The sequence below is a fragment of the Nesoenas mayeri genome, assembly GCF_963082525.1.
Source record: "Nesoenas mayeri genome assembly, chromosome: 1".
Lineage (NCBI taxonomy): Eukaryota > Metazoa > Chordata > Aves > Columbiformes > Columbidae > Nesoenas > Nesoenas mayeri.
The window spans coordinates 195,181,184-195,191,948 of record NC_137541.1 but is presented as its reverse complement, the minus strand read 5'-3'; the positions used below and the strand labels follow the sequence as shown (position 1 = coordinate 195,191,948).

Here is a 10,765-nt window from a genome sequence, read left to right as displayed (position 1 = left end):
CCTGTGTAAGGAGGCTGGACTAGCAACCTTCTGAGTTCTCCTCCAGCATTAATTACTCCACATCCCTGTGTTTTTAAGGATGAAAATGAGAAGAGGTTGACAGGTCAAGCTCACTGAGGTTGTTTTGAAAACTCTGTAGATGTACAGATGAGCCTGCAAGGCCTGCGGAGCCGATCTGTGTGCCTGAGACATGGCAGCCTCACCATGTGCACATACGTGTGAGTGCACATGTGCATCTGGTTCCCTAAAGCACCAGCCCGCTCTGACATCTCAAAATCCACCATGTCTGGTCATGCATGGATGAAAGTGAAAAATTCAGAATCTGCAGCTCTCCAGCTCTCTTTCTTTTCAAGAGAGAGCTTATCACCACCACTCTCCTGGACTTTGCATCTGTGAGTAAGGTCAGTTGAATGGGTACATATGGGGCTGTGGATGTGGTAGGAGATTAAATAACAGCTCCATGCTACCAAGCCACTTGGTTAGGAAGTTCCTCATCTAATGCAGAGGTCACCACAGTTGCAATAAACTCGGGACTGTAAGCAGGTTTCACCCTGCTCCTTCCTCAGCAGCTTCGTTGTCCCACGCAGGCAGAACTCCGCTCTGCCGGGCGCTGTGCAACACCAGCAACCACCAGCCTGTCCCAGTGAACTGGGAGAAGACTGGTGGTGCAAAACAGGGGGTGAAGGAGGCAAATATGTTTGCCAAATGTCATACAACAGATGTCCCCAGAACAAGAAAGGGGCTGGACTAGCAGGTATTGAAAGAAATCTGGTGATTTGGAGGCATGGATAGAGGGAGACCTTTAGCCCCAGGACCTATAATTTGTTTTTCTTGAACTCTAAAAACTGGTTTAAGCAGAAAGTAGATGGGACATGTCTTCCTGCCGCCTGAATTGGGCTGTGCCAGAGAGATAAAGCTTGCAGGGGTGAAGCAATAGCATTTATGAGACTGATGGAAAGAATCAGAAGAGTCCACTCCCCCTCTCCCCCCCAAAAAAAATAAAACACAAATCATGACATTTCAGGCCCATAAATCCTTTAGCAAGGCTAAAAAAAAAAAAAAGTCAAAACCTTTCAATGCAGGTTAAGAAATATTGCTTTAAATTTACATTCTATTAATCTCTGAAATCACCTGAAAGGAATGATGGTTATTACTTGTGAAACAGAGGTAAGATGCTCATTAATGATGAGATCATGCACCCTTGTGGGAACAGAAAGTCCAAGTGAGAGAGGTGATTTGTCAGTTTGCTTCATTTTGTGTGCCTGACAGCAGCGAATGAGGAGTCATAGCCACTCTTTCTTCCCCAATTCAGTCTTTTGTTTTGTTTCTTCTTGTCTGTGAAGCTTTGCTGCTTCAGGAAAGAAGAAATCATTTTGGAAACATCTTGCCTACAATTTGTCCCCAAAACTCGGGCACCTTCTCCAAAGCAGCCAGTGTAAGGAGGCAGGTGCTGGGGTAGATGTGTCTGGGCAGGACCTCATCAGGGACCACAGCGCTGGGCACCCAGCTGGAGCCAGGGCAGGAGCGGGGGCTCAGCCCTCGGGACCACCCTCACCCCAACACCTTCTCACAGGCCATCAGCAGAGCCATGAAAAAGGTCACAGAACTTTCTCTTTAATATTCCCCAGACCAGAGATCCCGTCCCAGCCCGTGGAGGTGCCCATGGTAAGAGGGACACCCGTACATCAGATGTTGGCTTCCCAACAATAGCACACCTAAAGCTGCTGCTTACTGCCATCTTCAGAGTCACATCCGACACTCTGAAAAGGTTCAATCTGATCCATTTTGGATCTTATCAGCATTTAATTCCTTCAGTTGCAGGCAGTGATCTTCTCCACCAGCACTCTTTTTTTGTGACTGTCACAGACGATGCCTTGTGCAGCACCAGGGTGTGTGTCTTGGAAGCCAGGGGAGCATTTTAAATTGTACTGGGTCTCCATCCAGCTTGTTCACCATATGTTTAAAGCTGAAAGCACTCTAGCATCAGCTACAGCTCAAAGGCAGACACATAATTTGTTTCACATCGAATCACTCTTGGATATACTTTTAGTTCAGACCAGCAGAGATAAACGGCTTGCTGGAAGATATCATTTGTAGGACAGAACATTTATATTGCAGAGATGTTTCTAAAGCTCTATTATTGTTGCAATGAATCAGCATTTGCTACTTGATGTAATCTTGGCAGCATGGCAATATGCTTTTTACTGTTTCAAAGAGAAAAAAGAAATGCAGAGTAGCTGTTTTATTTCAAAATGGCATCTATTTTTGTTTTGTTTAGTTTTGTTTTAAAGTGAGTGCATATGTAGGGCTATTATATGACAGGTCTCAAAATACATGCAAAGGACTTTAACTTTGGAAGGTGATTCCTACAGAGCTGATTCTGCATATTACCATTTTTATTAAAACAGCTGAATATTAAAAACATGAGAAAGAACAAATGCAGTGAAGTCTTTGAGCCTGCACACAATTATACATGCTGGTGTAGTTCTGAGTGCATGATGGTTTATTGCGCTATGTGGGTCTCCACAAATGCCGCTCTCTGCTTACAGATACAACATTTGCAGGATGAGAGCCCAAAATAATAACCCTCTGATTATATATTTTCAAGTAAGGATACTTCTAACCTTGTTAACACACCTCCTCCTGCTCCAGATCTGCTGCAGAGTATCCATTCTGCCTGATACAGAGCTGAAAACGTTTTATGCTGATAATACTTGTAAATGGCTTAGTGCACTAGACAGTGTTTACATTTTTGAGATACATGTAGTGACTTAGGAGCACATGCACCTCTACCAGAGACCAGTTAAGCAGAGTAGGATCTGAAACTCCAGTGCTGGCCAGTATTCACTGGAGTGGGGGACGGCTTTTGAAAATTGAAAGCTAATGAATGAATCAACGCAATTTCAGAAGCGTACACATGCACACATGCCCAGATGTGTATAGTTTAGCCCTGCCATTCCTTTCTGCCTTCTCTATAACCCTGCCAATACTGAAGAATTAATCTTGCTCTCATCCAGTGCCTTGGTACCCTCCTTTCCTTGCTCCCAACCCCAGTATCTGTTACCTGAAAAGAGCTCTCTGCATCTCCATATTCCTGCATCCCCACCTCCATATTAACTTCATCCCATTACCCTCCTCTCTCTAGATGAAGAGCAAAAGGGCAGGAATTGGTGTGAATATCACAAAATCTACAAAAGTTAACACGATGATGACAAACAGTATGAATGATGCCACCCTAAGAGAAAGAAAAATGCTGCAATACTTCCTCACACAAGATTTGTGGTGGTATCACCGGGATTTTTGCTTCAACAATAGCTTGTAGAAATGACATCTAAAAAAAATTACACAGAATATAAACTGAATTTATGACATAACAAACAATATTTAATATATAGCACTGAATGCATACACACCAATACTAGTGCGGTAACAACAAAACAGAACTCGTAAAATTAGCAGCAGTTTTTTGCAAGTACAAAAATACACATTTTTTTCAGAACATACATAATAGCAAAATTTATCAGGATATATTATACAAACTCAAAGCATTTAGATAATGCATTACTTTTAATATATTATATGATGTTTTAGATGCTGCATAATAAAATTACATGTGTTCTGCTTGCAATAGTACATAATGCCATTTACAGCAATATTAAGAAACTATTCACAACTTAAACATTAACAGAACAGCCAACAAAGCACAATAAATGAAACACACAGTTGCAAGGTGTTAGTTACAAGCTTCAGCGCTTCTCTTTACACGTCTTTGAGCTTATTTTTTTCTTTCTTTTGCAGTGTGAAAGAAATAACTACACTTATCGAACATACCTTATAAACATACAGAAAACAACACACTCCTTGGAGGACAATGAAGGTAATACCTATCAGTTTCAGAACAGTAGTATAATACCACAGTTATGGAATCTATGCTGACTTTGCACGCTACATCAAAACCACAAAGGACTGGGACTGACATCTGCAAGGCTCAACACACAAGTGGTCAGGGGGAGAAGCCCAGCAGACACGCTGCTGCCCTGGCAGGCTCAGACAACAGGGTGCTGCTCTTAGTTACCTCCTCAGACCCTTCCAGATTTTAAAGAGATTTCTGTTCGCTTGCTTTTTAGCGATTTTTATTATTTTTACAATGTTCTTGCAAAGCTTTATGTGGGAACACTACTCAGACAGTTTCCTAAAAAACAGAAAACCTGTGAATCTGGGGACTGTGCAGTTCAATTTGACCGACCTGGATATTAAACTTAAAATGAACACACAGTAACACCAAAGGGATTTTCTTTACGGTGTTTATTTTAAGCGTTAAGATTCCTCCGCAAAAAAGCTTTGGTCAGTCTCTTCAAACTTTGGATAGCTGTAATGCTCTTCTAGACCTCCTCTTTGATCTTGGATCATGAAGTCTGTCTCTTCCTGTGACTTTCAGAGGTAACGGCTGAATGTCAGGCTTAATCAAATAGCTGTCAACTCCATCAGTAGGTTTCAGGGGCGCTGGCCTGCTGTTGGGCTCCACCAAGCCCCCCTCAGCCAAAGCAATGGTAGGTTGTCGAGGTGGTGGCACCTTGGTGGGTGTAACCAAATAGTCATCAGCCACTTCAGCGGCAGTGTCTTCGTGTTTCTTTAGTGACTGAAAAGTGCTGTCAAAAGGGGAGGAGGTTTCAGTTGGGGTAAACACAGATTGGTCTGAAAACTGAGAGAAAGCACTGTCCAGAGAGCTCATTGATGACACAGATGGAGATGTCCCAGGAGAAGATAAGCTAGAAGAGCTAAATCCTGAGCAAATATTTAATCCCTCTGGCATTGGAGGCAGGAGGCAATGGGACAAGTCTTTCTTTTCAACGTTTTGGTTGGTGTTGTCACTTTTACCAACATTAATCCCTATAATCAAGCTCTGATTTATAAGCTTTTGCCCCTCCATCTGCAATGACCGAAGCTGATGGAGATAGTCTTCATCTTCATGAGACAGGACAACATCACAGCTGGCTTTGCGCGTTGCCTTCTCATGACTGTCCCCAATGAGGGCAAAGCTGGAGGCAAGGAGGCCAATTGCTGGCTCTGAGGAGCGCCTGTGTCTCCTCAAGGTTTTGAGGGTGCCTGAGGTAGCTGCTGCAGAGAAGCCCAGTGCCTTGGAGCAGAGAGACTCGTTCTCTGAGTTTTCCTGTGATGAAAACTTATGGTATACGTCAACAGAAATTGTCAACTGTTTTGATTTGGTTTTACTTTGGATTTCATCCACTTCAGTCTGCTCCGAATCACCATCGCTCAGAGTGAAGACAGACTCCCTGCTCCTGTTATCCTGATCTCGGTTCTTAATCCAGTCGCTGGAAGAAGAGTCAGCTTCATCGTTCGCCTCGTTTTCCAGGCTATCGTAGGAAGAGTCGTTCAGATGGAGAGAAGCAGCATCTGCAAGGACAAACCAAGCGCTACATCAGTGACTGAACCACACTGTTGACAAGCAGCTGCTTTTTCCTTTTTTTGGCAAGTATCCTTTGCTTTCAGTAGCATTTGCCCTATGAAGATTCTTCAAGCAGAAATGGCAATAATTTTGGAAAAATATACTACCTAATTTTGAAATGGAAAAAATTAAACGAGTTCTAAATTGCAGTGCAGTCGAGAAATATAGGGTAATGGCAAAAATAAGGGTTAGGGGGTTTTATGCTGTTTTTAGAAGTGGGGAACTTTACTAGTAGGTAATCCAGCTGTAAACAATATTTTACAAACAGTATACTGAATCAGCAATTTATCAATTTTTTGTTATTGAACACTGAAAGCAACATTTAACCATCCTGTCCTACTAAACTGTCTTCATCTTAATCCATGAGGTTTATCTGTTTTCTGATTCTCTCTTCCATTCCACTGAGGGTGGGGAGTGCGTGAATGGCAGTATGTGATATTCAGCTGTCTGTCAGGTTAAACCACAACACCTTCTTTTAAACAAATGAAGAAAACAGGGCATGCTTTGTACTTTTAAGGTCTTTCAGAATATACAATATCTTTAAGAACAACACTATGAAGAAATTTCTAGTTGCTGTTTGAACAGTCACCTCATTTCCACTGAGCAGCGCACACCTGGGCACTATTCCACATATGCGATAATTGGAATTACATTAAATCTCTTTTGTTCTGGGCTATGCTAAGCTGGCTTATCTCACATTTGCAGCAGACAGAGTTCACGCATGGGCAGTCACCACGCCTCAGTGCGTGCCGAAAACTTGTTCAGCTGCCGTAACCTATTGTGAATCTGAGCTCCCAGCCGCAGCACAGCACAGCACAGCAGATCCCATGAGCTTCCACTCTTGGGGAGGGGGCAGGTCCACCTTCACTGGATTTCACCAAAGGCCGAACACAAGGAGTTTGGGACAGCCACACTGAGTCAGTCTGGCATGCCGGAGCACGTGCCATTACTGCGTTTAGTATAGGCCAGTTGTGCCAAAATTTATTTTACAGAAATGCTGCATTAGAAATAATTCAAGGAGTGACCCAAAATTTCAGTTAAAATTGATACTATCACAGAGTTGGAGAGAAAAAGAGCATTTTTGATATTATGTAATGCTCTGCCAACTAGTTTGTCAGACATTTTCAGTCACCGGTCCATGATTTTCCTGTGCTAGGAGCAAAATCTCGATGCCCTATTGAAACACTGGAGATCTACCTGTTTTGATAACGAAGAATAGATGCTTTCAATCCTAACACAATGGTGTGACAGCTGTATCATAACCTTTGTTGATCACTGACTTCTCGATACTCTGGGAAAAAATAGGCTGAGGCAAAAGACCTAGACTTGATATGAAACATTCTGCAGAATTTTTTCTTTCTTTTTCTTTGTTTCCCCTCTGCCCTTCTTTAACACAGTGGCTCAGATGACTGGAATAGGAGCAAGTGATTCTTTGGGAGAGTATTTTGTGATACAGTCCAGGCCTATGATACATTCAATCAGTGATTATCACCAATACTTCGGTCAAAGGAAAGAGATCAGCAGTGTCTGGGAACACCACAAGAAGAGGGAACAGCATTCTTCCATGGAATATACTGATTTTTCGCCTGGTTGAGTTTAGCTGTCCATCAGGATCAAAACATCATCAGTATTACCTGAGCTGTTCTCTCTCTTGCACGTCATCAGTATTTCTCCAAAGAGTGTTGTAATTTCCTCTCCAAAAATCCTGCAGCAATTCTCAGTGAGGAACTGCACCAGACTAGAAATCTGCAACAAAGCAATTGGAGAGAGATGCCTGGTCACATCTTCCATTACTCCATTCAGGGTAAGCTCACCATACAGATGAGGAAGAGCAGCAAACTGCCCATCCGTGATGTGACCTGACAGCCAGGAACTCCTCACTCGATCTCCTGGGCCTGAGGAAAACAGCCTGTCCCCATTAAAATGTCCCAGTATACATCCTTGCATACATATTTTCCACTTTTACTGTCCTGTTCCAAGGTCACCACAGCCAGAGATCTTTTTGATGAGAGAAACACTTTGCTAATACACTGGGTACTGCTTTATGGTCTCCCTCCCCTTCTTCCAGGCAGATTGTGAGAAGAGGACAAGTCCTGATCTGAAGAGGTGCTGACTGTTTTCACATTTGTAACCAGCAGCCTGGTTAGACAGGATGGAGGTTGGTTTGGTTTTTCACTACATTGCAGTGTCTCTTACCTTTTTTGTAAATTCACTTTCTACATCGGGAGTGGAGGAAACAGGAGGCCAGAGCAGGCTAGGTGCAATGCAGATGGCCAGATTAAATGCATTCATCTGGTTCTCTTCAGATCGCATTTCTATACCATGCAGTACTCCAAAGATGTAGCGTAAGAGAACAACATTAGCTCTGGGGAGCTGCTCTATTAACCTGAAAACATACACAAATGTAATTCTTCAAATCAGTGACTGGACAAAATAAAATCACCTTCCATAGATACACACAAGTCAAGATAATAAAACATACAGAAACAGTGTGATGTGGCCCACTTATAAACCAGGGAGTGTTTTTGTTCAGCTGCTTCCCTCGCTATGGCACTTCTCTGAACAGTTTTATGGGAGGACAGAAAACACCCTAACACATAATTAAAATTGCACTCTGTGAAACTAATGAACCAAGTATAATGCATGACATGAAACTACATTTCACTTAAGTTACCCGATAATTCACTATTCACTTAAACAAACAGTACAGCTCTCTCCATGCCATCTAGTTGCCATAAGTGTACACGTATGTAAGTATGTGTGAGGTCAACTAGTGTACAAAGGTCCATTTCCCATGGTATCAACTTCGCCCACTTTCTGTTTTGTATCACCTGCAGGGGTGGAGGGTTTCCTTGTCACTGTGCTTCAGTATTTCATTCGCAATTGCATCTTGCTTTCAAAACAGTCACTAAAATTTGACATGAATGAAGGGTAATATATGAGGAACTGATTTCATCTACCTTTTCACCTAGGACCCCAAAGCTCCCTTCAGATGATTTTCGGTTTGGTATCAGGCAGAAATCCAGATCTTGAGCAGTGAATTTATAAATATTATACATATTTTTTTCATGAAAGCATATTTCATTTATTTACTGGTATCCACAAAAGGCAGAAAAGCAGGACAAGAGAGAGTCAGAAAATTGTCCCATACAGGCAATAGCTTAAGTATATATGTAAGTTCGAATGCTCTGTCATATACAAAGATATTTTTATAATCTAATTAAAAAATAATTAATTACAAGTCGTAACTTTAATATTTGAGATTTTGCGTTCTGGGATACTAATTTATAGGAAAATAATGCAGAGAACATAAGGAACTCTACCTTTGGATGCTTTTTATCTTCTCTTCATTATTTCCTTGATCCATCACAGAGACCCACTTATCACAGAGCTGGGATGACAAAATGCTGCCTGGGATGTTGCGAAGAAAATCCTTATAAAGAGAAAAGAAGAACAAAACACATGAACAGCTGTTCTGGAGCGTGGGAGGGAGCAGGAATAAGATATGCAGATACAAGAGGATGTATCAGTGAGACAGCACTAGCTGACAAGCATCTTGTTCCACACAGCAACTAAAACCAAAAGAAAATCATCTGAGATAAAGAAGATCTTTGGATTATGCTTAAAGTGAATATTTTCCTGCCCTTTCCTAACCCTTTTCTGTCAAAACAGAGGTACTGGGATGCTTCATCTGCTATTGCTGAACTAAAAATCTGCAGTGGGGCAAGTTATGTTGATGCTGCATAATGTCTTTCTTTCCTTATCACTTAACTTCATCTGTAGCTTCATCTTTAGCTGCCAAGCTCTAATACCACCAGACCATAAGTACTCCAAGGCACCCTCACCTTCCTTCCCCTAATCAATCCCTTTTGGTAACGGAGTACTTAACTTTAACTAGTCATGGGTAGCCCTGCTGCTCCTGTTTCCTAATAACTCAGCCATTGTTGGGCAAACTGTTGCAACTTGGGAAGAAGTCCAAATCCTAGCTTCCCAAACAAGCCAGCGTAAGGGAAGCTATGATGCACATGAATGACACATTTTCTCTTCTGTAGTAACTCTTCACTGAGATAAATACTAAGCAATTGCCCCTCGGTGAAACTGTTCCCATGGGATGAGTATTGCACACCAGCACTTTGCTCGGTGCAGCTGTCCTGCCCCTAAACGCATGTCTTAAATTTTCTACGAGGAAAGTCACTGTGTAAATCTGACTCATGAGAACCTCTCACACAGTAGCAAGAGGAGTGGCTTTCTGCAATAAAAATATTCCACCGAAGCAGTGTTTGCTTAACAATGGAGATTACTATTTCTTTTAGGCAAAACCTACACATAAACAGATGCCGGAGACTAAAGCAAAAAGAAATATGCTGATTCATCTTGTCGCTGAAATCTTACTTAAGGTCTGGCATGCTTTTTGCACAAGTAGCATTGTTTTTAATATACAAGTCTGTAAGAAAAGATAATCCATGGGAAAATGAATTCTAATATTTAAGGCAACACTATATAATCACAAGTTATTACTGACAAGTAAGGAAACAAGTCTGCACTACTGCTTTTCTAGTATTTCTTTGACTTTAAACAGAGAAAAGGAAAGTTACAGGACCAGGTTGTAACTGAGAGCTCAGGAGCTGGCAGCAAAACAAGCTGGCTAGCCCTCTGCCCCATCCTAATTCAGTGGTAGCCTCCTTTAGAGGTCCTCATTATTTCAGTGGGCCAGACCACTCTTCTTAATTCAGCCCACTAAGTCCTTTCTGGGCCTGTCCCTGAGGAAAAGTTCTGCTTGTTTATGCCCAGGATCTGCATTGCTCTCATTCTAAAAGGGCAAAAGAAGCGTTCTTCACATACCTTAAACAAAGATGCTGTCACAAATATAGATTCACAGGCTAGATCCACTTCAGCACCTGAATCAAGCTTCTCCTTGAGCTCTTTGCAGGTTTTTGCACTTCCAGAGCGTCTGAAAATACCCTCAGTGGAAGGGCCCTCTTGGTAAAGAAGGGACAGCATGTCCTAAGGAAAAATAAAAGGCAGAGAGGCTTTCTCAGAAATACATTTTATTGTCTAGTGCCACTAAAATGTAGCTTTGCCACTTTTCCCATAGGTGAAAACCTCTGAGTCCTAAAAAAGCTCACAAATCAAACACAAATCAAGGCTGACCCTGCAAGCTATGCCAAACTGCACAGCAAACCTGTGGTCTGGGGCACTGATTTTGGAAAATAGCCCCTCAGAAATACTGTGCCACCACTGTTGAGCACTAACCTCCTGCATGATCTTCCAGGATCTGTGCAAGTTTTAGCCAAGTCA

The 10,765-nt window shown here is 42.1% G+C and overlaps 1 protein-coding gene across 1 annotated transcript in view; it reads right to left on the bottom strand.

The window, feature by feature from the left end:
- Nucleotides 1-4,354: 4,354 nt before the first annotated feature.
- The window catches only part of ARHGAP20 (Rho GTPase activating protein 20), a gene marked incomplete at both ends in the record, with an annotated part of 63,947 nt that continues 57,536 nt past the window's right edge, over nucleotides 4,355-10,765 (bottom strand). The window contains 5 exons of the mRNA XM_080353269.1: nucleotides 4,355-5,415; nucleotides 7,102-7,213; nucleotides 7,664-7,853; nucleotides 8,791-8,900; nucleotides 10,310-10,471. Of these exons, the coding sequence (XP_080209395.1) occupies nucleotides 4,355-5,415; nucleotides 7,102-7,213; nucleotides 7,664-7,853; nucleotides 8,791-8,900; nucleotides 10,310-10,471 (1,635 nt within the window). The remainder of the gene's footprint in view (nucleotides 5,416-7,101; nucleotides 7,214-7,663; nucleotides 7,854-8,790; nucleotides 8,901-10,309; nucleotides 10,472-10,765) is intronic.